At 45.7% G+C, this 26844-nt stretch overlaps 1 protein-coding gene across 1 annotated transcript in view; it reads left to right on the top strand.

Moving 5' to 3' along the window:
* LOC135210382 (ubiquitin conjugation factor E4 B-like) overlaps positions 1-26844 on the top strand; it is a 142114-nt gene that overhangs the window by 105496 nt on the left and 9774 nt on the right. Inside the window, 5 exon segments of the mRNA XM_064243289.1 lie at positions 5625-5667; positions 6917-7050; positions 21866-21892; positions 21895-21982; positions 24221-24347. Coding sequence (XP_064099359.1) covers positions 5625-5667; positions 6917-7050; positions 21866-21892; positions 21895-21982; positions 24221-24347 — 419 coding nt within the window.

The raw sequence follows: 26844 nt of genomic DNA, 5'->3' as shown, positions 1-26844 counted from the left end.
CATCGGCGGATGCGGACTTCTCTTCTCTGGTAGATGCAGCACGACGCTCGGCTCTTTTCTCTGCTAAGACTACCTGGGCTATGAACGAGCTTGACCACCTGCTGAAGGGAATGTTTAGAGTCTTGGAAGTCTTCAACTTCTTTGACTGGTCTTTGGGGGTCTTGGCTAAGAAGACTCAGAACCCGGATGCTATTTCGCCAGAAGATCTCAACAGTGTTCTAACGTGCATTGATAAAGCAGTTAGAGATGGATCGAGCGAAATAGCCTCCCTGTTTGGAGCAGGGATCCTTAAGAAGAGATCAGTCTTCTGCTCTTTTCTGACTAAGTCTGTTTCGCATGCCCAAAGAGCCTCTCTTCTGTATTCGCAGCTCTCGCCTCTGCTATTTCCGAAGAAGATAATACAGGACATCTCAGGATCTATCTCTGCGAAGGCGACTCAGGACATGCTCGCGCAGTCGGCACGGAAGCCTAGGACCTCCTTCCAGACGAAGACGAAGAAGGAGACTCCAGCTAGACAGGAGCCCTTTCGAGGGGGCCCTCCTTCTAGAGCCTCTACCTCGAGAGGTAATAGACTTTCAAGAGAGGTAGATCCTTCTCACGCTCTGCCAGAGCTAAGAAGTAGGGAAGTAGTCCTCCAAACACCAGTAGGTGCCAGACTTCTAAGATTCTCGGAAGCCTGGGCAAAGAGAGGAGCGGACAACTGGTCCCTCTCGATTATCCGGAAAGGATATCTGATTCCCTTTACGGAAAGACCACCGTTGACAACGACTCCGAGGGAGTTGGTGGCCAGGTACAGGGATCCCATCATGAGCCTTGCTTTAACACAAGCAGTGGAACAAATGTTCGAGAAAGAGGCTATAGAGCTAGTGAGGCGACCCTTACTCAGCGGCTTTTACAACCGCCTTTTTCTAGTTCCAAAAGCCTCAGGAGGATGGAGACTGGTTCTGGATGTAAGCGCCCTGAATTTCTTTGTAGAAAAGAGGAAGTTCGCCATGGAGACGACATCCTCAGTGTTTGGCGGCCCTTCGGCCAGGGGACTGGATGGTGTCCCTAGATCTTCAGGACGCTTACTTCCATGTGCCTATCCATCCTTCTTCAAGGAAATACCTCAGGTTCATGATGGGAGGAAGGATATTCCAGTTCAGGGCTTTGTGCTTCGGCCTTTCAACAGCCCCTCGGTCTTCACAGGCCTAATGAAAAAATGTAGCAAGATGGCTACATTTGGAGGGAGTCAGAGTGTCCCTTTACTTGGACGACTGGCTATCAGAGCCAAGTCGCAGAAAAGATGTTTGGAGGACCTACAAAAGACCCTTTTTCATGGCAAGTTCTCTGGGACTTTTGGTGAACTTTCAAAAGTCTCAGTTGATCCCCAGTCAAGATCGTATCTATCTGGGGATTCGGATGGCTTCTCTGATTTTCGGGCTTTCAGTCTCCAGAAAGGATAGCCCGAGGGCCAGAGAAAGTCAAAGCCTTCCTAGAGAAAGAAGTATGCACAGCGAGGGAGTGGATGAGTTTGTTGGGGGGACTCTCCTCGTTGGAGCAATTCCTTTCTCTAGGAAGGTTGCACCTCAGACCTCTCCAGTTCTTTCTACATCGAAACTGGAGGTGTCGTTCGCAAAACCTAGAGTTCTCCTTCGAGATCTCAAGGGAAATCAAGAAGGACCTCTCTTGGTGGGTCAACCCTCTCAGGTTTGCAGAAGGGATGTCCCTTCACATTCCGAACCCCAACCAAGTGTTGTATTCCGACGCCTCGGAAACAGGTTGGGGAGCAACGCTCGGCTCAAGAGAAGTGTCAGGCACCTGGAAGAAGGAACAGGTGACCTGGCACATCAACAAGAAGGAGCTGATGGCGGTTTGGCTAGCTTTGAAAGCTTTCGAGCCCCACGTCCTAGCTTCAGCAGTACAGATCAACTCGGACAACACCACGGCCCTGGCTTACATCAGGAAGCAGGGGGGGACTCACTCTTTCTCCCTGTACGAGACAGCAAAAGAACTTCTGCTTTGGGCAGAGCAAAGGAAGATTTGTCTCCTTACCAGGTTCGTACAGGGAGAAAAGAACGTCAGAGCAGACCTCCTAAGCAGGAAAGATCAAGTCCTGCCTGCAGAGTGGACTCTTCACGAGGATGTTTGCCAGGACCTGTGGAAGCTTTGGGGCAAGCCTCATATAGACCTCTTCGCCACAGCCAAGAATGCGAGGATAGCCAACTACTGCTCTCCGATATCGGACCCGAGGGCAGTGTCGATAGACGCGTTTCTACTAGATTGGAAGGGTCTAGACATGTATGCTTTTCCTCCATTCAAGATACTGGGAGAGACTCTAAAGAAATTTGCAGAATCGGAGGCAGCAAGGATGACGCTGGTAGCCCCGTTCTGGCCCGCACAAGTATGGTTCACAGAGGTACTGGAATGGTTGGTAGATCTTCCGAGAACATTACCACAGAGGATCGATCTGCTCAGACAACCCCACTTCGAGAGTATCACAAAAACCTCCCCGCTCTAGATCTGACTGGCTTCAGACTGTCAAAAGTTTGGTCAGAACGAGAGGCTTTTCTGCAAGAGTTGCAACGGCTATCGCAGCAGCAAGAAGGCCTTCTACCCTTAGAGTCTACCAATCGAAGTGGGACGTCTTTCGGCGATGGTGTAGGAACCATCACTTTTCCTCTTCCAGTACCTCTGTGACCCAAATAGCAGACTTCTTACTTTTCCTTAGGGAAGAAAGTGGATTGGCGGTATCAACCATTAAAGGCTATCGTAGCATGCTATCTGCAGTGTTTAGGCACAGAAACTTAAACATTTCAGAAGATAAGGACCTTCATGATCTAATAAGATCGTTTGAAACATCCAAGAAGGGAAGGTTTCTCCAGGGATTCCGAGTTGGAATCTGGATGTAGTGCTACGTTACCTGAGGTCCAATAAGTTCGAACCGCCTCAGTCTGCCTCGTTTAGAGACCTCACGAAGAAGACAATTTTTCTCATGGCATTGGCTTCCGCAAAGAGGGTTAGTGAACTCCATGCACTAGAAGGAAATGTGGGATTCAGAGGAGATGCAGCTATCTGTTCGTTCCTTCCTTCGTTCTTGGCCAAGAACGAGAACCCCTCAAATCCTTGGCCTAGGAGCTTTGCAGTACAAGGCTTGTCTGCATTAGTAGGCGAGGAAGCAGAGAGGTCGCTTTGCCCAGTACGAAGTTTAAAATTCTATCTACAGAGAAAGAAAAAACTTAAGGGCAATGATGTCAACCTTTGGTGCTCTGTAAGAGATCCAAGGAGGACTCTTTCGAAGAATGCGCTTTCTTTCTTTATCAGAAGCCTGGTGAAAGAAGCGCATGCGATATGTATGAAAGTCAATTCAAAGTTCTTAAGGTCAAAGCTCATGAGGTAAGAGCTATTGCCACGTCATTGACTTTTAACAAAAACATATCCCTGAGTAATATTATGAAGGCAACATTCTGGCGTTGCAACTCAGTCTTTGCAAACCACTATCTGAGAGACGTCAAAATTACGTATGAAAAGTGCTTCGGGTTAGGCCCGTACGTATCGGCGGATTCGGTGCTGGGGCAGGGAGCTGAGACATATCCTTTGTAGTATATATTTTTCCCCTTGTTAGGTTGTAAGTTTTTGGTTGTTTGAAAGAACATGCGGGTAGGCATGTTTTTCATTTCGTAGTCTAACAATGATTAGATTGGTTAGGTGATCGGTTTATGTTTGAGCTCCTTGCAATGATAGTGGTTAGGTTCTGTCATATAAGTGGGCGAATCCCCGTTGACAGATCCTGCTCGGATTCTATCAAGTAAGCGGATAACCAAATCCCTTTGATAGACCCAAAGAGTCTGTCAGCTGTAGGTCACGCCCTCGCTGAAGCTCTTAAGGCAACGCAGACTCATAGACAGTAACTACGAAGTCTTCTGCCTAAACAGGTAAGAACCAAGGTTGTATTTACATCCTACAACTAGTGTTATTTTCCCCCTTTTTTCCATATTTATATTGCTATCTCTTTCCCTCCACCAAGGGTGTCAATCAGCTAAGTATATATCTGACAGGAAAGTTCATGTACAAAAATGTTATTGTTAGTATACAATAAGGTTTTGTACATACTTACCTGGCAGATATATACGATTGATGGCCCGCCCAGCCTCCCCTCAGGAGACCGGTGGAAGGAAAAATTCTGGCTGGAAAGGGAGATTGGTTCTTACAGCCGCCACCCAGCGGCGGGTAAGGTAGATCACCTGACCTACCTGTCGCGTGTGCCGCGAGTTTTGAATTCTGTCGTGACGTCAGAGACGTATAGCTAAGTATATATCTGCCAGGTAAGTATGTACAAAACCTTATTGTATACTAACAATAACATTTTTCTTAAAATAGTATTGCTCAAAAATACCCTCTTCCCCATGTCCCCATGTCTTGTGTGAATTAAGTTATCTAGTATGATAATTTTTCTTCATATATTTATATTTCATAATTCAGCAGTAGTAATTACTCGAGACATTTTCATCATCATTACATGTATTATTGTTATTGGAACTATTTAAAAATAGTTTTTACAGTGATATGTAAATGTCAGTATAGTTATGGAGCTTCAGAATAACCTAAAATGGGAAGTCCTGTGAGGACCGTGGATAATGTTCAAATATTTCTTTTTTATCTGGAGTATGCTTCCCAAAATGTACCAGCAAATTCAATATAATTATAAATGATTGCAATATTGTGCATATTCATTGACAACTAAAATCTTGGCAATACTTAAAAATTCCTTCATGTGAAAGAGAAAAAAAAGTTTTTTCTAGTGAATATGATAGGCTATTTATTATCTCAAATCTAGGTGCTCCAAACATTGTGTAAAAACTTTTTTGTATAGTAAAATGTATAAGCACCCAAAAGTTTTCCAATTGATAAGCGGCTAGGTGAATTTAACGTAAGGAATATACATTTAGTCAAATATGGCAAACAATATATGATCTTTTGGGTTCAACACAGCTGTGCTAGGACTGCTAGGTTAGTGTAGAACTTCATTTTAAAATTTTCCTAAAATTCCCAGGTGAAATTGGGGTGGGTCTTATACTGTATGCGTATGTGTCATATGTGCTAGCAAACATAGTAATAGTAGTTTAGATGTTACTTAATCCAAAAATGCTTATTCTTACTGTATTTAAATTTATGGTAGAAATAAAATACAAGTTATTGCTATATGCCTGGCTATTTGCTTGGCTTGAGCAAATAGACATCTTTAAAGCACTTTTCTGTATGAAACTATAAACGGTGTGAAATATATGACTTTGATAGTGGTTAGCTTTGAGGGACTTTTCTCCAAGATTATGGATTAGTTTTCAGAAATGACCTGCGAGTGTTTTGTGGTTCATCCATGTAAATAGTATACATCGGTGGCAAAAATCCCCTCTTGATGAAGATTTAACAGATTGTAGTACTATGTCCATGAGGCATAAATTGTAGTACCTTTAGAAACTGGGGTACTGTGAATTCTAGTGGCTATATACTGTAATATGTAAATCAGAACTTTATATTGTGCATATAGTACTTAATTTGGAGAAATTTTCAGTTATTGTTGAGTTAATGTAAGAAACAAAAGCATTATTGAATAGTTCTGTTAGGCTGTTATTCTCCTGTCACAGGGAGAAGCCATCTGGGTAATGTATTCAGAGTTAAGCTTACAATGTAAGTTGTGGTTACTGTGCTTTTTCTTAATTTGCTCCACTGTTGTTACCCTTTCACTAAAGAATGAAGTCATTATATTGCATTGGTTGATTCTACAATTGTGTAAACTGTGATTGTAGTAATTATCCTTGGAAGAGAAAAAGATTAGATAAGTACTACAATTTATATGTGAACATGAACAATTGGTCAACAGTGTTGCCAACTGTTATTAACTTAACAGTAATTATTTTAGTAATTTTTCCTGTAATACGTAAACCTTTCATTTAGCCTCTGTTATTAACTTTAACAGTAGCTATTTTAGTCATTTTTCCTTTATCAAACCTTTCATTTAGTTTTTGACAGTGTAGATGGCCAGTAACAACTAATGGAAGTTTCCTCTTTAGATTTATAGATATCTGAGATGAGTACATACCTTGATTAATATTTGTATGTCTTGTTTGCTCTCTACTGTCATACATTTTATCCACTTCCTTCCTGAATATAAACATTGCAAAAGTCTTCATAATATAATAACTTTCCTTTCCCTGGTTCCATGTCTTCACACCCCTACTCTGCATCCTGCCACTTCTGTATCTAACATCTTACTGATTTTTCCACCACCTTACTCATGATGTCCCCAAACCATCTTTGTTCTGTTTTCCAGTCTATCATATTTTTTTAGCCATTTTCTCAGGAATTTACTTGGTTAAATAAAAGGTTAAATAAAAACTTACGCACAGATAGCAAACAGCACAAGCCAAAATGCTGTAAGTTGCTGGATCTTCTGGTAGGCCTTGCTAGATTACTTTAGGCTAGCTTGGGATTGAAGGATAGGATTACTATGAGATTCAAGGGAGTTATAAAAGGTCTCTTGTAAATTAGGGTATGATCCTGAAGAAATACTGAAAATGATTTTTGATAAGTTATGAAATGTACTATAATTTGTTCAGTTGATACAGACACATTACATAATTATAAAAAAAGTTGTATACTGTGTGGAATAGATTCAAGTACATAAAGTGAAGCACTTCGAAAACTTGCATGTTGCCAACTCCAGGCTCCTAAACCTTTATTAATAGATTAGGTCCTTTAGTCTTTCTTTGCCCTCTCTCCATGTTGGGGGCTGTCTTATATTATAGTTTTCTGTAATTTGAACAAGACATTTCTGTCTTGGCTTGTTTCCTCATAAAATAGAATTGTTCATGTGTTTTAATGTAAATGTCATTTACCATTATATAGTTGTCATATGGTGTGGATTTTACATTTTGAGTTTTATTCCTGAACAGATACGTCCCCAAGGTTCCCATCAATAATCTTGGGGATCCCATCATCACCATGACTATCGTCCTGTTGTGCTCTCCGTCACACATAAAGAACCCATATCTCACTGCCAAATTTGTTGAAGTAAGTGTGATGATCTTGGATGAGGTTTTGCTGTAACTTTTGTACCAGTGAGAACCTTGACAGTGTCAGGGTACCATAATGCATGAAGAATGAATATCAATTCCTTCTGCTGGTGAGATGTAGTACCATTGTTCACCACAGAGGTATCTATTGATGATCTGCCATAATTTTTATATGGTACCTTAGAGAGCAGACAGCTGTATATAGCATTTTCCAAGAACTTTAATAGAATTAATTACAATATACTGTGTGTGTAAAATAATGTAGAATTGATTTCAGCAGGGAATTTTAATCTTAAAATTTTGTATGATTATAGATTGTGGTTTGCCTTCAGTTTTAAGTGGAATTTTTTCCATTTGCTAGTTGCAAATATAACTGCATGTTTCTAAGTACTGTTAGTCTAGTGTATATGTAATGTAAATTTATATTGTTCCGATACGTAATACAAACCCTCGGTCCTTTAACAATAGGAAGTAGCTAGCGGCAGCTGGAACGGTCGTAAGCTTCGAACAAGGGGAGAACGTAGTTAACTGCTTGTCCGATCGTCGCGCGCCGCGCGACTGGGAGGTAAACAAATCACTTTTGCTTTCGGCCGTGAGTGGGAAGGACGTGCTCGTCATCGCTCTGCCCGCTTTGTCGTTTGCTTTGAGTTTGAGTATTTGCCCTCTCTTTCTGTATAAATCAGAGTGATTGTAAGTACTTGTGCATTTCTTTTTATTGATCTTTGCAATGAGTGAAGAAGAAATGGAGATATCACACACCCTCCGGTCGCCGTAGAGTGTGTCCCGGGCTGGAGGGGCGTAGATGTGGGGGATTTAGATCGTTTGTCGATGTAGATCCTCACGAGGTTTGTACTCGTTGTCGGGGGCGAGAGTGCTCCCGCAACGAGCCCTGTGTAATATGTATGAATTGGTCCGAGGCGCAGTGGGTGCTGTACGAGGGCAGGAAGAGACTTAGGCCGCCCAAGAAGTCATCGGAAAGTCCAGTGACTCCTTTGGTAACGGACACTTCGTCCTCTTTCCTGACCCCGGCCAGCCCCCCCGTTTCGCGCCTTCCCCTGCGGGGGGGTAGCGGAGTCCTTCTCCTCTCTCGATCCGTCGAGTGTGGATGAGGGCGCCCGCTACCCGGAAACGGTACCAGTTGTACTCGGGGTCTTCCGTCCGCTCTGGGGGGGGTTCTTCTCCCCCCCAGTCGTGAGGAACCCCTTCTGACTAACCCGACTGTTGCTTCCGCAGGTGTGCCATCAGCGAAGGACGACCTGGGACAGGTGTGGGAGTCGCTGGGACTGGCAGGGAGTGCCGAGCATCCAAGGGTTGATTCAAGCGGTTGGCGGGGTCGGCAGTGGGTCACTCATGGTGCGGTGACCACTACTACAACCACAGTAACGACACCAGCATATGAGATGCCACCGCATATGGTGTATACGCACATATAATGTCGGTGACACCCACGGCTGCTATACAAAAACCCATTACTGCCGTGCCAAAGAGGACGGTGCCACCACCACCTGGTTTTTTTGTATTGCCGACCCCGGACTTCCGCTGCCCAAAGAGTACTCCCCTGGACCTGCCGCCAGTGCCGAGGATGACGGTAGCTGCCGACAGGACGCCTGGCTCTCCTGTGGTACCTGCCGTGCCTGCCGTACCTGTTGCTGTCCCAGCCGCTCATTCCTTTTCAGATCAGGCTGCTGCTCATTCACTTTCAGATGTTCCTGCCGTTCCTGCCGTTCCCGGACCTGTTCCTGTTGTTCCTGCTGTTGGTGGTGCTGTCACAGTCTCAGGTCTTTCCGGACAGGTGCAGTCGGGCCCTGTTGCTTCGGCAACTGCCCCGGCTCCCTCATGGGGAAGACCTGACGTCTGTCCTGCGGAGCCTGGCGAAGAAGAAGAGGAAGAGGAAGAAGGTGTCGTCGTCGTCTTCGTCGTCTTCTTCGTCGTCTGCTGCCTCTCCTTCCCCTTCGACTTCTAAGGCTAAACAGCCGAAGAAGAAGAAGGCTGCCTCCTCCCCCCCTAAGAAGACTCCTTCGGGATCTTCTAAGGGCCCGGCTCGCTCAGGCGAGCTGGGGAGCTCTTCTGCTGGTCCTCCTGTGCCTTCGGGAACGGGGCCCGTCGCTTCTTCTGCAAAGAAGAAGTCGACGGGGACCAGAGGTGCACCAGCCTCGGCTGGTGCGTCCTCACCTGGTGCTAGCGGTTCTGCCGCTAAACCAGGTTGTTCCGTCTCGCCGCTTCTCGTTCGCGAGAAGCACCGAGTGGACGCTCTTCCAAAGAAGACCGTCCAGCCAAAGTTTTGATGCCCGAGCTCGCTCGCCGTCAAGACAGCGGCCGCAGAGCAGAAGACTGGCGAGAGTCGTGCACACGACTCTCGCCAGGCCAGTGGACGCTCTCGCAGCGATCAACTGGCTGCTCGGGCTGACGTGACGGTCGCTGACCGGCCACGGCTGAGGCGAGGAAGGAGTCCCCACAGCCGCCGGTACCAGCCACGGCTGGTACCAGCGGTTTTTTTGACGCGCCGAGAGGACGCTGGCCGGTCTCGACGCGACAGAGAGCCTAGCAGGTCACCCGTCCGCCGCTCCCGATGGGACCCCGGGCGGGAGACGGTGACCAGCGGCAGCTCGCCTGACGATAGAGATTGGTCTCGACGTTCTCCATCCGAGCCAATCGCCCCAGGCGAGCGGCAAGGCTAGGCCTGCTGCTCGACCGTCACCGCGGGTTGACGATCAGCAGCAGCCCTCCACGCACGCTGGTCCTGCCAGCGAGCGAGGGGGAGCGTCAGGTCTGCCTCTCCCGTACCTTCAACCTCCTCGGGCTATACCGGGAGGAGCGAGGTACCGAGGAGCGATCACGAGAGGTGCGCCGCTCGTGACCCAGCTATGACGCCGTACGGCTCAGGCACGGTTTTAGGACCGACCAGAACGTACGCGCAAGTAGTTGGAGGCGACCGTCAGGGGTCTGTCGCTGTTCCTCCTTCTGAAGGAGGAGTATCGCGGGATATGCTCTTGCTGGAGGGACTGGACGGTCCTACTCCACAAGACGCTGTAACTCCCGAGATACAGAGGAACTTTGCGGAGGTCATTAAGCTGATGCGTCTGCATAATGACCTCGCGGAAGGATCGCCGCTACCACCGGCAGAGCCCACGTTCCGGCTCGAATCATTTTGGGGTCCCAAGAGGGAACCCAAAATGATGGTGGGATACCGCGATCTGAGCTTGCAGACTCGGTCCTGGATCAGTGGGAGAATCTCGTCTCAGGACGGGAGGACTCGCTAAATCCGGACGGTCTTCTAAGCTGCTTCCTCCTCCTCTACAGCGGCAGAGGCGATTCTACGTGCCTTCGGAAGACCCGATACTGCCGAAACAGGTTAAGCCGCCCGGAGTTTAGCGAGGCTGACTCCAGGTGTGTCCCTGCAGCAGCTCCTGTCGGAGAACCTATGGTTCTCGCAGCAGGAGGCACTTGCCCTGGAATCTACCGCTATGGCAGCATTCCAGGCAGTTTCCCTGGTTGGATTTGTGGTCCCTCACAATATCCAAAGTAGCGGGGCCGGCTCTGGGAGCTCTGCTCTCGAAGACGACGCTTCTTTTAGGAGACTGGGCCAGTCTGGAGGAAGAGCAATCTCTTACCTCGCCCATCAGACTGCTAACCTGTGGGCCAACTTGGTTCCTTCGACGTAGGGACGCAGTCCTTACCCGAGTGACCAAGGGGGCCGGGCGTGAGGCGGCACTCGGGCTTCGAAATGGACCTCTTAGGAGTTCCCCAGCTCTCTTTCCGGGAGAGATGGTGGACGCTGCGGTGGAAAGGCGGCGCACTGACGAGAGTGACCGCTTAGTCCACCAGGCAGTCTCGAAGGTTACTGGGCAATCTCGAGCGACTGCGGCCAAACCAAAGAGCTTGGCTAGCGCTTCCACGGCGGCGAAGACGGTTGCACCGTCCAAACCCCGTGTGAAGACTCCTGTAGTTTCAACTTCTGCTAGAGGAGGCCGCAACCAGCCTCCTCCCAGCCCTCCTTTCCCGAGGGGTGCTGGAAAGAAGTCGAAACGAGGTGGGAAACGCTAGGGACGCGTTCCCCCTCACCTGCTGCCGGAAGTGGGGGGGTGCCTGGCGAGCCATTGGGCGACTTGGCAGCGCTACGGCGCCGAGAACTGGATAGTAGACGTCCTTCGGGAGGGATATCTACTACCCTTCGAGTCTCGGCCCCCCCTCATCTCCAATCCGGTCCATCTACAGACCTATGTCCGGGGATCAGCAAAGGACAGCGCTCTTTCGACAGGAGATCAAGACCATGCTGGCGAAACGAGCTGTAGAAATCGTGGAGGACCAGTCACCGGGCTTTTACAGCCGCCTCTTCCTAGTGGAGAAGGCATCGGGGGGTCTGGCGTCCGGTGATAGACCTCTCTCCCCTGAACCGCTTCGTTCGCACGACGCGGTTCACGATGGAGTCGGCACGCTCAGTGCTTGACTCGATCAGGGGGAACGATTTCATGCTTTCGGTGGACTTGAAGGACGCGTATTTTCAAATACCCATCCATCAGTCCTCCAGAAAGTACCTCCGCTTCATCTTCGACGGGACGGTGTACCAATTCAGGCATTTGTTTCGGTCTCTCAACCGCCCCACAGGTGTTCACGCGAGTGTTCACTCTGGTGTCGGCTTGGGCCCATTCGAACGGGATACGTCTTCTGAGGTATCTCGACGATTGGCTAGTCCTGGCGAGCTCCCGCTCGCAGTTGCTACAGGACAGAGATCGACTCCTCAAGTTTTGTCACGATCTGGGGATCGTGATAAACTACGAGAAGTCCGATCTCGAACCCAAGCAGAAGATGAAGTACCTGGGTAGCTGATAGACACGGTAGCAGGGCAAGTCTTTCCCGCAGACTTGCGGATCAGCAAATTCATGGAGGCAGCCGGCCGGTTCCTGTCTCGCAGGAACAGGCAGCACAGCAATGGCAAGTCGTGATCGGCCATCTGTCGTCACTCGAGAAGTTAGTCCCTCACGGGCGTCTTCACCTGCGGTCTCTCCAGTGGAGGCTAAGGGAGAGTTGGTCTCAGGCCAAGGACCCTCCTTACTTTCCCGTGGCTATCACGGACAAGGTGAGGCAGGACCTAGCCTGGTGGCTCGACGACAAGAACCTCTTAAGAGGAGTGCCCATACGCACTCCCCCCCCGGAGATGCTTCTGTTCTCAGACGCATCGACCGAGGGGATGGGGCGCACACCTGGAGGAGTTGCTGACTGCAGGTGTGTGGGACCATCACGAAAAGCACCTTCACATCAATGTCCTGGAACTCAAGGCGGCGTTCTACGCTCTCCAAGAGTTTCAGGACCGCTTGGTGGGACACTCAGTGGTGTTGATGTGCGACAACACCACAGTAGTGGCATATGTCAACAAGCAGGGGGGGCTAGTGTCTCTTCCGCTCCATCAGTTGACGGTGCAGGTGCACGAGTGGGCCACGGCTCACTCGATAGAGCTGTCAGCACGCTACATTCCAGGCAAGAGGAATGTAGTAGCAGACAAGCTCAGCCGTCAGGATCAGGTGATAGGGACCGAATGGTCTCTACACCAAGACGTGGCGGAAAGGCTCTCAACCGTGGGGGCGACCGGTCGTAGACCTGTTCGCCACCCGGCACAACAGAAAACTTCAGGTTTTCTTCTCAGCTGTGCCGGACCCATGGGCAGCTGCAGAGGACGCTCTGCCAACACCCCTGGGACAACCTCTTCGCTTACGCCTTTCCTCCCTTCTGTCTGATTCGGAAAGTGATCAGTCGAGTGCTGGTCATCCCAATCTCAGAATGATCCTGGTGGCTCCCAAACGGCCGCAAGCCGTTTGGTATCCGGACCTGCTGGCTCTTCTTGCGGACGCACCGAGAGAGCTACCCACTTGGCACAACCTTCTAGCCCAGCCACACGTAGAACGGTACCACCAAGCAGTCCAGTCCCTTCAACTTCAACGGCTGGCTGTTATCCACCATCTCTTGCGAACGAGAGGCTTTTTCTCGTAGCGCAGCAACAGAGATGGCTGGACACGTCCGACAGTCCTCTGCAGCTGTGTACCAGGGGAAGTGGGCCGTCTTCTGTGGTTGGTGTCGTAGACAGGGTCTGTCTCCTCTCAGAGCCACTCTTCAGCAGGTAGCGGATTTCCTCGTGTTTCTTCGCCGAGAGAAGCTCCCTCTCAGTACCCACAGTTAAGGGATATAGAGCCGCCCTGGCTCTCGTCCTAAAACTGAGGGGACTGGACATCTCGAATTCGTTCGAGATCTCCTTGCTAATGAGGAGCTTCGAAAGGTCTTGCCCACCCAGGGAAACTCAGGACCCCCTGCGGTGGGATGTGACTCGTACTTAGGAGTTTGACTCGAAGACCCTTCGAGCCACTCCGAGAGTCGTCAGACAGGGATCTGACCCTCAAGACCCTCTTCTTGCTGGCCCTGGCATCGGCGAAGAGAGTAGGGGAAACTACAATGGGCCTTCTTATGATGTTAACATACCAGAGGCTGGGGATCTGTGACGCTCGACTTCGTCCCGAACTTCGTAGCTAAGACTCAGAATCCATCGATCCCTGACGACAGGTTCGAGTCTTTCACGATCCCCTCCCTTCTGGACTTCACCGATAACGATGCGGATGAGATGCTGCTTTGTCCTGTGAGGGCGCTACGGCGCTATCTGAAGAGAACTCGACATCTCAGGCCTGAGTGTAGACGCCTCTTCGTTAGCACTGGGGTTACCAAGAAAGAAGTCTCCAAGAACACGCTTTCTTTCTGGCTGCGTGAGGTGATCAGGAGAGCGTACGAGGCTGATGGTAGCGACGACATCCGTACGCTCCGACCGAGAGCCCACGAAGTCAGAGGTATCGGACCCTCCTTAGCGTTCCGTAAGAACTTCTCCGTGGCGCAGGTCCTGAAGGCAGGTGTCTGGGCCAACCAGACCACCTTCACGTCCTTCTACCTTCGGGATATTGCCCACAAGTCCTTGGATACTTTTTCCATTGGGACCTGTGGTGGCTGCTCAACACGTTGTGTAAGCTTACCCAGCACCCGAGCAGGCAGAACAGCATCGATTCCTGGTATGACTGGGGAGAATGAATGTGCGAATGAGAGAGTGACTGGCTTCTCTTCACCATCTTTCTCTACCTCTACCTGTGGGCAGAGGATACGGTCGTTACCTTGCTGGAAGGGAGTCAGATGCAGGTAAGCTATTCAACAGAGCTCCATCCTATCTCTTTAACTAGAGATAGGAGTGTATACCACCACTTTCTCCAACAAGGGGGAGAAAGTGGATTGCCTACATGAGACAAACCCATTACTTTACATTTGCTCATGTAAAGGAAAAAGTTCTTACAATGCTGGTACAAAGAGATACGCTTGCCTCTCTCTTAGTACTCGGCCCAGAGGTCTGACCATTGATCCTGCGGTGCACACCCCGATCAATCGGACAGAGGCTTGGATCCCTCCCTCGCTCTTACGACCAGGGAGGCATTCCAGGGATGGACGAACACCAGTCTGTTCATCAAAAGACTCAGATTCCTCCCACCAAGAAGTGAGTCTTCCTATTGTTAAAGGACCGAGGGTTTGTATTACGTATCGAACAAATGACAATTTGTCGAAAATTGCATTTTTCCTAACTATACAAACCTGAGGTCCTTTACAATATAGTCCCTCCTCATGCCACCCCTCACTCTGCGTATTTTGCATGGGCCAAAAGCAAAAGTCATTTGTTTACCTCCCAGTCGCGCGGCGCGCGACGATCGGACAAGCAGTTAACTACCGTCTCCCTTGTTCGAAGCTTACGACCGTTCCAGCTGCCGCTAGCTACTTCCTATTGTTAAAGGACCTCAGGTTTTGTATAGTTAGGAAAAATGCAATTTTCGACAAATTGTCATCTTCTATGTATCAATCCTCAGAGATGTCATAGAAATACGAAAGACAAAGTCAGTCGGGATTTAAACCTTGTGTGATGTACTATACTATTTTCATACAATCAACTTACCTGTCAGATATATACATAGCTAAGACTCCGTCGTCCCCGACAGAAATTCAAATTTCGCGCCACTCGCTACAGGTAGGTCAGGTGATCTACCGGCCTGCCCTGGGCGGCAGGACTAGGAACCATTCCCGTTTTCTATCATATATTTTCTGTCGCCGGTGGTATCAACATCGTTGCTGCCACCTCCTGACTGGAATTCGCTTTTCTAGACAATTGATCATCTTTTTGTGGACTTTTGGTGACGTACCTGGATCGTTGTTTTGGCATTCGCTACTGTGGACTGGATTTGGACTTGCTTTTTATTTTTCTTCAAGAATGTCTGATTCAAGTGGTTGTGTGAAGAGTGTGTGTGAATGTAGGCTGCAAGGTGAGGATACCGAAGGCTTCGGTTGATCCTCACACTGTATGTCGCAAATGTAGAGGTTTTGACTGTTCTATTTCTAACACCTGTCATGAATGTGAGAGGTTGAATGTTGAGGAATGGAAGACTCTAACTTCTTACTTGAAGAAGTTAGAAAGGGATAGAGTCAGAAGGGCGTCATCTTAATGGGTGCGGGTAGTAGTACAAGGCCTATTGAGCCTTTTAATGATTCTAACTCTTCTCTTAACTATGCTTTTGATTCTAATTCTGTATCAGGGCCCTCACTGGCTTTACATTCAGATTCGGCCTCGGAAATTGCTGAACTGAAAGCTACTCTTCACAGGATGAAATCCAAAATGGCTGCCATGAAAGGTAAGGATTGTGAAAGTGACTATTTTAGTGAAGTGAGTGTCCCCAGTGTTGTGGAGGGGGCGTCTGACCGTCTCTGCGACGCTCCCAGGCCTAGACCTCTTCCAAGCTCCCAAGCCCAGAGGAGAAGGAAAGTCGAAAGCCGTACGGAGGTTGTGGAGAATTCCCCCCGGTCAGGCGTCCCTTCAGCAGGCTCTGTAATTAGACAGACTGCTCAGGACCGCTATAGGAAAAGCGTCCTCAGAGAGTGCTTCTCTTCGTCCGCCTCTCCCTCTCCTAAACGAGGGTGGAAGGATTCGGACCTGTCCAGGCCCCTGAAAAGGCACTGGAAAGATCCTATTTTGGATTCAAGCCCCGAACGCTTTTCGGAAGAAGCGCCTCCCTCGATCAAGAAGGCTAAGAGGGTTTTGACGTCCCATGGCTTGGACAAAACTCCTTCGAGGTCTCCCTCTCCCGTTCAAGAAGACGCCGGAGAAGCTTCCAAGAGGATCATTTTGGCTGTGCAAGAACAGTTATCCGCCTTGGTAGGAGTCTTTCGAAGGATCCCCCTCGTAGAAAAGACGTGAGGCTTTCCGTCAAGGAAGTCTCGTCTTCCTTCTCCCGCCAGGAGTGAGGCTCCTGTGGGACGTGAGGCGTTTGAGATCTCTTCTGATAGAGACTCTTTTGACGATTTTGAAGCGCCAGACAAGCGCGAGGCGCCAGTCAAGCGCGAGGTTTCCTCCAGACGAGAAGCGTCTTATAGGATTCAAGCGCCAGATAAGCGTGAAACTCTTTACAGGCGCGAGGATGTAACCAGACGTGATACGTCTGCCAAACCAGCAGCGTCAGCCGAGCGCGAGGACACAGCCAGGCGCGAGGATTCAGCCAGGCGCGAGGCGCCAGACAAGCGTCATCCTTACAAGGATATAGCACCAGAAAGGCGCGAGGCGCCAGCCAGGCGCGAGGCGTCAGCCAGGCGCGAGATTTTAGAGAGGCGCGAGGCATCAGTCAGGCGCGAGGCGCCAGCCAAGCGCGAGGAGTCAGCCAGGCGCGAGGCGCCAGCCAAGCGTGAGGAGCTAACCACCCTGACGTCAACTCCCAGGTCTGACTTTCTGTTCCCTTCGCAGTTGGTGAGGGACATTTCCCGTTCTCTGTCGAGAAGCGACACAGGATCTTCTCCTTCAATCATCCAGGAAGAAGAGACCAGTGATGGTGGGAGACAAGAAAGGTGTTTCTACGCCTGTTCGGCCCTTTCGAGGAGGCCCTCCCTCTAGCTACCGCTAAAAGGAAAGCGACTGAGGAAGAGAGGTAGAGCCTCTTTCCGTCCCTTTAAAAGGGGAAAGTGAAGTGACGCTCCTCCAAACACCAGTAGGTGCCAGGCTCCGGGGATTTGCGGAAGCCTGGACTCTCATAGATACAGACGCTTGGTCAATGTCTGTTCTACAGAAAGGATACCTCATTCCTTTCCTGGACAATCCTCCCCTGACGTCAACTCCGCGGGAATTGTCCGCCAATTACAAGGACCCTGTGTTGAAAGATACTCTTCAACAAATGGTGGATCAAATGTGGGACAAGAGAGCAATAGAGCTAGTGCTGGATCAAAGCTCCCCAGGGTTTTACAATCTTCTTTTCTTGGTTGCGAAAGCCTCGGGGGGCTGGAGACCAGTTCTGGATGTCAGCGCTCTGAACAAGTTTGTTCAGAAACAGAAGTTCTCCATGGAGACTTCTGCATCAGTCCTTGCGGCTCTTCGCCAAGGGGATTGGATGGTGTCTCTGGATCTCCAGGATGCCTATTTTCACGTCCCGATCCATCCTTCGTCGAAGAAGTACCTCCGTTTCATGACGGGGGGAAGGATCTTCCAATTCAGAGCCTTGTGTTTCGGCCTGTCTACGGCTCCTCAGGTCTTCACGAGAGACGTCTGAATTGTTGCAGAGGAGCTCTGTACATGCTCTTAGCCCCTCTCCTATGAGGAGTTTGTCTCCCGTAGAGAGAGTTATTGGGCAGGAAGACCCAGAACGAGAATTGATTTCTCCTTCTGATCCTATATTGGAAGAGGACTCAGAAGACGAGACTCACGGCAGAGAAGGGCTGTCTAACTATAAAGTTTTGACAGCTCTCCTTCTTCAGGAATACGGAGATGCCTTGATCCCTGCCGCTCCTCCTTCTCCTCGTTCACTTTTTTCATGCTCCAAGACGCCGAAGTCGTCGGCTTTTTTGAAGATGAGGCCGACGATTTCTATGAAGAGAGCTCTTCAGTCGCTGGATAGCTGGATGCTAACCAAGAAGGAGCTAGTCAGAACGGTGTTTTGCATGCCTCCCGCTAGACTTACGGGCAAGAGAGGTATTTGGTACCAGACTGGGGAGAATATGGGGCTCACTCTCCCAGCTTCGGCTGAAGCTGACTTTTCCAGTCTGGTAGATGCATCCAGGAGACATAGCCTTCATACGGCTAAGATAACTTGGGGTCTTTCGGAGTTGGATCATCTCCTCAAGGGACTTTTTCACATTTTGGAAGTCTTCAACTTCCTAGATTGGTCCCTTGGGGTGATGTCCAAGAAGGCCCATGCCTCGGAAGGACTCGATCCGGACGTACTCCTTGCAATATTGTCGTGCATCGACAAGGCGGTACAGGACGGCTCAGGGGAAGTCTCTTCCTTATTTGGAGCAGGTCTCTTGAAGAAGAGATCTGTTTTTAGCGCTTTTTTTACTAAAGCAGTGTCTCATTCGCAAAGGGCAGCCTTGTTATTCGCTCCTCAGGTCTTCACGAGCCTTATGAAAAATGTGGCGAGATGGCTTCACCTGAAAGGAATCAGTATATCTCTATACCTAGACGACTGGCTCATCAGAGCAAAGTCAGAGAAACAGTGTTTGGAGGACCTGGCTGTGACACTAAACCTGATAAAGACCTTAGGATTGCTCGTGAACCTCGAGAAGTCCCAACTGATCCCCAGCCAGAACTTGGTCTATCTGGGGATTCGGATGGATTCTCGGGGTTTTCGAGTATTTCCTTCTCAAGAGAGACTAACGAGAGGTTTAGAGAAAGTCTCTCTCTTCTTAAGGAAGGAACGTACTTCGGCGAGGGAATGGTTGAGCCTATTAGGGACTCTTTCCTCGCTCGAACAGTTCTTTCCTCTAGGAAGACTTCATCTCCGTCCGCTTCAGTTCTTCCTCAGAAGATCGTGGAACATGAAGACAGGGCTTCTCTCGGACAGTTTTCCCATTCCAGTGTTGATGAAGCGCCACTTAGAATGGTGGTTACTCCCACTGAAGGAAAACAAGGGTACTTCCCTAGAAACGCAGAACCCAAACCTTGTATTGTTTTCCGACGCGTCGGAAAAAGGTTGGGGAGCAACCTTGGGAAAGAGAGAGGTGTCAGGCACTTGGAATGCTCTTCAAGTGTCCTGGCACATAAACTGCAAAGAGCTGTTTGCTGTACACCTAGCCCTAAAGAGCTTCGAACCTTTAGTGAGGAACAAGATAGTCCAAGTGAATGCGGACAATACAACCGCCCTTGCATACATTCGAAAGCAAGGAGGTACACACTCGTATGCCCTATACGAGCTCGCAAGAGACCTGCTGTTGTGGACATCTCAAAGGAACATCTCTCTTTTGACGAGGTTTGGTTCAAGGAGTAAGGAACGTGAGAGCAGGACAGGCTGAGCAGGAGGAACCAGGTCCTTCATACCGAATGGACCCTCCACTCAGAAGTTTGTCGGAATCTCTGGTCTCTTTGGGGGACTCCTCATGTCGACCTCTTTGCCACGTTCCTCTCAAAAAGACTGGAAGTCTTTTGTTCAGTAGTAGAAGACCCCAGAGCTCTAACAGTAGACGCCTTCCTGCTAGATTGGTCTCATGTAGACGTTTACGCATTTCCCCATTCAAGATTCTGGGCAAGTGCTCAGGAAGTTTGTGACATCAAAGAGGGGACGAAAATGACCCTGATAGCCCCCTTTTGGCCAGCTCAAGAGTGGTTCCCAGAGGTGCTGGAGTGGATGGTAGATTCCCCAGATCCCTCCCACAAAGGAAGGATCTTCTCAGACAACCCACACTTCGAGAGGTTTCATCAAAAACCTCCCGCTCTCGCTCTGACTGCCTTTCGACTATCGAAAGACTTGTCAGAGCGAGAGGCTTTTCTAGCAAAGCAGCAAGCTCGATCGCTAGAGCCCGGAGAACTTCCACTATCCGAGTTTACCAATCGAAGTGGGAAGTTTTTAGAAGGTGGTGCAAGTCGAAGAAGTTGTCCTCCTCCAGTACCTCTGTAACAGAAATCGCTGATTTTCTGTTATTTTTGAGAGAGGAATCGCGTCTCTCCGTAGCCACGATAAAGGGCTATAGGAGTATGCTTTCGGCCATCTTTAGGAATAGAGGCCTAGATTTGGGAAATGATAGAGATCTACATGATCTGATTAGATCTTTTTGAGACCAGAAGTCTTAATGATTACTTCTCCCCCTAACTGGAATCTCGACGTGGTACTTAAGTTCTTGTCCTCAGCGAGATTTGAACCCCTGCATTTGGCCTCGTTTCGTGACATAACGAGAAAATGTTTGTTTCTTTTGTCACTGGCGACGGCTAAAAGAGTTAGTGAGCTGCACGCCCTTAGTGATAAAGTGGGTTTCAATCTAGATTCAGCCATCTGTTCTTTCAAAGAATTATTCTTGGCGAAGAATGAAAATCCTTCGAATCCCTGGCCGAGAAACTTCGAAGTAAAAGGCTTATCGGGTCTCGTCGGCAGGGAATCGGAGAGGTCTCTTTGCCCAGTAAGGGCTTTAAAGTTTTACATGCAGAAAAAGAAGCAGTTGGGAGGTTCTAGACAAGGTCTCTGGTGCTCGGTGAAGGATCCATCAAGACCTATGTCTAAGAATGCATTAGCCTTTTTTGTCAGGAACGTCATTACGGACGCTCATAAGGCTTGCACGGATGATTCTTTCAAACTCCTGAGAGTAAGAGCTCATGAAGTGAGAGCAGTGGCTACGTCTCTCTCTTTTCAGAGAAACATGTCACTAAAGAATATCTTGGAAGCGACATATTGGAGATGTAATTCAGTGTTTGCTTCTCACTCACTTTGAAGGACGTTCGTGTGACCTATGAAAAATGTTTTTCTTTAGGTCCTTTCGTGTCTGCGGGCACAATCCTGGGTACAGGAGCTAACACCAATCCTTAATTAATAAATAAGTCTAATAGATATGTTCTAGACTTTCTGCTGAACAAGTGCAGTTGCCACACAGGCGGCCCAGTCACTTTCGTTCAGTAAGGAACTCTTGTGATATCTTTTATTAGATGAGTATCATAAAATTTTTTTTTGGAAAATTATTGTGTGCGTGTGCAATTTGGTTTGAGTTATGGTTGTTGTGAAGAGTTTGGGGATAACTCGGAGCAATTTTTAATACTAACATGGTGGTTAGGATCAGGTGGTCGGGATTGGTTGTGTGCTCCTTAATAAGGTGTGTTGTCATATAAGTGGATCAGCACCCATTGACAAAGTCCTTTCAGGCTCTGCCGAGTAAGTGGATAGGACCCCTTCGGCAGAACCACAAGAATTCTTGGCCATAGATCACATATCTCGCTAAAGTTTCTTGAGGTGATGCAGACTACGGGGCAAACACCCACGAAGTCTACCACCTATCAGGTAGGAACCAAGGTTTTATTTATACCTACAACATATGTTGTTTACCTGTCTATTCCAGAAGTAGCTGTCTCTTACCCTCCACCGAAGGGTGCCAATCAGCTATGTATATATCTGACAGGTAAGTTGATTGTATGAAAATGATATTATGATACAATAAAGTTTCATACATACTTACCTGGCAGATATATACGATTAGGGCCCACCCAGCCTCCCCGCAAGGAGACAGGGGGAAGAGAAAATATATGATAGAAAACGGGAATGGTTTCTAGTCCTGCGCCCAGGGCAGGAGTAGATCACCTGACCTACCTGTAGCGAGTGGCGCGAAATTTGAATCTCTGTCGGGGACGACGAAGTCTTAGCTATGTATATATCTGCCAGGTAAGTATGTATGAAACTTTATTGTATCATAACAATATCATGTTTTGCATATATAGTATATTACATATTTAGGTGATTTTAAAAAATTTTCTGTGTTTGTGTATTTTGGAATTACAGTAATTTCACTGATTCCAGGTGCTATTTATGTTAACCCCATCATCCACCAGCAACATGTTGATACTCTTCATGAACGAGTCCTACACCATCCATTAGCTGTACATCTTCCAGTGGCTTTAATGAAGTTCTATACATGTAAGTATAGATCAGTTTGCAAATTATATGTAAACAACTGTTAACCCTTAAACGCGAGCCAGTATTTCCGAAAGTGTCTCCTGTACGCCTGCGGGGTTCGCGAGTGAGTGCCTAAGCGGAAAAAAAGTTTTATTAAAAAAATCACAGCATGCTTAGTTTTCAAGATTAAGAGTTCACTTTTGGCTCCTTTTTTTGTCATTGCCTGAAGTTTAGTAGGCAACCATCAGAAATGAAAAAAAAATATCATTATCATATATAAATATTGGAATATATGACAGTGCGAAAAAAAATTTTCATATATAATTGTATACAAATCGTGCTGTGAGCAAAACGGTTAAAGCTAATGAGTTAATTTTGTTTTCATTGTATTTTACACTAAATTGCAATGATTTTGGTATATAACAAATTGTAAAACGATCAAAGCAACACTAGAGAAAATATCACAATATGATGCATGATTCGTAAAAAGTTGTTTTCAAAGAAAATTCACTATAAATCAAAATATTGTGCTAGAGACTTCCCGTTTATTGCAAAATGAAGGTAATTGATTGAATATTACTAGACTGTAAGTGTTGTAGCTTACAATTGCAGTTTTTGACCATTTCGGTCAAGTTAAAGTTGACCAAAGGTCGAATTTTTTATATTTATCATGATTTATATGAAAAATATTTCAAAACTGATAAAAGCTTACAACAATGAGTTATTTTTGTTGTATTCTACATTAAATTGTGCACATTTTCATATATAAAACTTTATGTAACGGCTAATATAAAATGGTGCAAACATTACGACAAACTGGTGAAGGAATTTCAGATTTTTTCAAAAATTCACCATAAATCGAAATATTGTGCTAGTGACTTCCAATTTGTTGCTAAATGAAGGTGAATTATTAAATATTACTAGAGTGTACGAGTTTTAGCTTATATTTGCGTTTTTCGACCATTTCGGTCGAGTTAAAGTTGACCGAAGGTTGAAATTTTGGCATTTATCATGATTTATATGAAAATATTTCAAAACTGATTAAAGCTACAACCATGGGTTGTTTTTTGTTGTATTCTACATGAAATTGTGCACATTTTAATATATAAAACTTTATGTAATGTCTAATAATAAAACGGTGCAAACATTACGACAAACTGATGAAAGAATTTCTGATTTTTTCGGCAGAGTTACTGCGCGGACATAAGGAAAAAGTTTTTTTTTTAAATTCACCATAAATCAGAATATTTTGCTAGAGACTTCCAATTTGTTGCAAAATGAAGGTAAATGATTGTATATTACTAGAATGAAAGAGTTTACCTTACAATTGCGTTTTTCGACCATTTCGGTCGAGTCAAAGTTGACCGAAGGTTGAAATTTTGGCACTTATCGTAATTTAAATGAAAATATTTCAAAACTGATAAAAGCTGCAAGCATGGGTTGTTTTTTGTTCTATTCTACATGAAATTGTGCACATTTTCATATGTAAAACTATGTAACAGCAAATATAAAACTGTGCAAAAATTACGACAAAGTGACGAAAGAATTTCTGAGGTATGTCGCTGATGCTTTTAGTGCGAGAAGAAAGAAATTCGTGCATGCGCACCTGGGTAATGCTTGTAAACAAAACAACAGCTTGATCCGTGAACTCCCAGCATCCCTCAAGGTGCGTGATTCAAAATTTTTTGCCAAGTAGGCCTATAACTATTTTTCCGCAAATATTTAAAAAAACTTTTTTGAGTCTACGTATTTTGCTTCAATTAAGCACCCGATAGACAATTTTATCAACATAAAATACGTCCAATAGGCGTTTAAGGGTTAACCTAATCAAACTCTACAAAACCTATTTTATTGTGCGATACTCCTGTATCCCTTTATTACAAACAATTATTTGAATGAGGTGGCCACTGCCTGATTCTATCTTCTATGGCCACAAACATTTGTGTTCTTGCTCTTACTAGTAGTTTGGTAAAAAAAGAAAATGTATAACATCACTTTTGAAATTAAAGTGTACTGCTATGTATTCAAATTTCATTATAAGCAGTTTTGTTTTAAATCCTAAAATGCAATATTGACAGAGGCTATTGAATTACGTCGTTAATATTCTAGTCTATTCACTAAAAATTGGTAAAGCTATATTTTGGTTTTGTATGAGTTTGATGTTTCATTCATACTCATTTATAGGAGAATTCACTTTTCATATTTATTTACTTGCAAATTTTATACTGTATATTTTTCTATTGTGAAATTTTTCCTCAGTGGTGGAATCTACTGGCGCTAGCAGTGAATTTTATGACAAATTCACCATCCGTTATCACATCAGCATCATTTTCAAGAGCTTTTGGAATGATAGGCAGCATAGACAAGCTGTTATCACAGAATCCAAGTAAGTTCTAATAATTCTCACTTGTATTACTATATAACTATTTTTAGTGCTATGTCAACAATTGTCAATAATTGTTAAGTTTGTTCACCTCTATTCTGACAAATTTTTAATGTTCATATATTTTGAATTATTATAAACAGCAGGGGAGATAAGCCCATTTGTTAAACTATAGATTTGTTCATATGCAAAACAAACCCTCGGTCTTAACAATAGGATAATCTTTTTGTGCCAGCTGAAAACTGGTTAAAAACAATCGAAGATTGTATTGCAAGGAATTTGTGGCATCTGGCAACTCATGTAAACGAGGTAGAAGCTGGTCACCAACCAAGCACAGAACCTCGTGACACGCTAGTCTTTCTTTGACCTCCTTGGAGTTAGTCCACTTTTGCTCCTCGCTTCTCAAAGACACGTTCCTTTGTATGGCCGATATTTCTTTGGCTTCAGTGTGTGTGTTCGTGTGATAGTTGTACATCATCGAGTCTATTTTATTTTAGTTCATGAGGCACCATGTTTTATTTATTGCCAAAGTATTAGTTATATTCATGACATTGACATATGTATTATTACTTTTAATGCATATAGAACTACAACAGAAATTCAGAGTTAGAATGGAAGTATAATGGCCTATGATATGTACATTATACTCATATATGTAAGAATATAGTCAACAGAATGCTTTTAAGGCAGAAAACTAACTATGAGTATAAATGCATATCCTTGACATTATGTTAAAACTTATGTTTTATTCGTCCAAGTTTTACAATTGAGTCAGACATATAGATAAAATTTACTTCAAGTTCCACAGATAACAAATAAAATTAGAAACTAACATCAATTACAAAAAATTATCTTGATGCTTGGCCCCACCCATAGGGGTTAGTGCCATCATTGCACCTCACATGTGCATTGCAGACATTAGTACTTAACAGTCTTTGCAGCATCCCTTTGGCCCCTAGCTGCAACCTCTTTCATTCCTTTTACTTTACCTCAGTTCATATTTTCTTCTATCTAACTTTCCACCCTCTCTAACAATTGATTCATAGTGCAACTGTGAAGTTTTCCTCCTGTTACACCTTCCAAACCTTCTTACTGTCAAATTTTCTTGCAGCACTGAATGACCTCATAGGTCCCAGAGCTTGGTTTTCGGCCTAAATTCTATTCTATTTATTCTACCTTTATGCCTAAGACACAGACTTGCGTCTTATAACTTTCTGTGTTACCATGCAGGTATATCAAATAACTGTCGTTAACCATTTGAGATTCTGATGACTTGCTGCAATTTCATGCCTTACAATTAATTTGTTGGAAAAAAAAATCATAAGTATTTTGAGTAGGCTAGCCTGAAGATGACATCTGGAGAGTTGTTGGAAATAGTTTCTCTCTCTCTCCCCCACACAAGTGCTGGCTATTCAAAGAGAATTATCATTAAATCAGCTCATTTGAAATTCTTAAAGTTTTGCCTGTTTTTTTTTCTTCGCAAAAAGCTGACATCATCATAATGTAAATATCAGCAAAGGAAGGTTATTGTGGCCTTCATTGGTTTAGTAGTAAAATCACTACTATTTTTTTTATTTGTACAAGAAGTAAGGAAGTTCTGTTCTCTACCAACTTCAACACATTATTCTGGCCTTATAATTTTGTTTGTTACATTTTCAATGACATCAAAATAAAGTACAATTACTTGGCTTTAGAGTTACACCATAATCAGTGCACTCTCTTGGGAAACAAATATATAACCAAGATGTAAATATTCTTTTAACTTCTCAAGCAGTTCACTAGAATGAAGCATGTTTTTCACAGCTCTCAAAGAGAAATTATGTAAATACAGTGGACCCCCCGTATTCGCGTTCTCCGGATTCGCAGACTCACACGTTCGCGGATTTCTCTCGGGAACGTTTCCCTACATTATTCGCTGAAAATTCGTGCATTCGCGGTATTTTTCTATGAGAAATATCCACAAATTCCTGGGTTTTTTTTTATCAATTTCATCATAAAATGCACTTTTTGTGATAAAACTATTAAAAAAACCAAGTATGAAAATTTTTAGTGGTTTTTCTTAAGTTTTAACTAACAAAATAGGCTGTTTTTAGCCTTTTATAGGGGTTCCAAAACATTCGCGGATTCTAACTATTCCAGGGGGGTCTGGTATGCATCCCCCGCGAATACGGGGGGACCACTGTATATAAAATATTTGAATACACTAAAAATACATTGCAGTAGATAGAAATAATTCCATACATTAACCCCCACAGTCCAGGCTCGTATACACTTATGCATACACTCATGACTGGGCTAAATGTAAGGATGGCCAATTTAAAAGAAAAACTAAAAAAACTCATCAATGGAAAGAGGACGATGTGTATTCACATGGTTTAAGAAAAAAATTCTAAAAACTGTTGTACCTTCCACGGGAAGTTGTAAGTGAATATTTCCCACCCCTTGCAGGCCACTTTTCCCTATGATAGTTGTAAAAAATATGCTAATTTTACAAAGTTGA

Source organism: Macrobrachium nipponense, chromosome 39 (assembly GCF_015104395.2).
Source record: "Macrobrachium nipponense isolate FS-2020 chromosome 39, ASM1510439v2, whole genome shotgun sequence".
NCBI lineage: Eukaryota > Metazoa > Arthropoda > Malacostraca > Decapoda > Palaemonidae > Macrobrachium > Macrobrachium nipponense.
The sequence above is the reverse complement of the archived record's forward strand: the minus strand, read 5'-3'. Positions and strand labels throughout refer to the sequence as shown.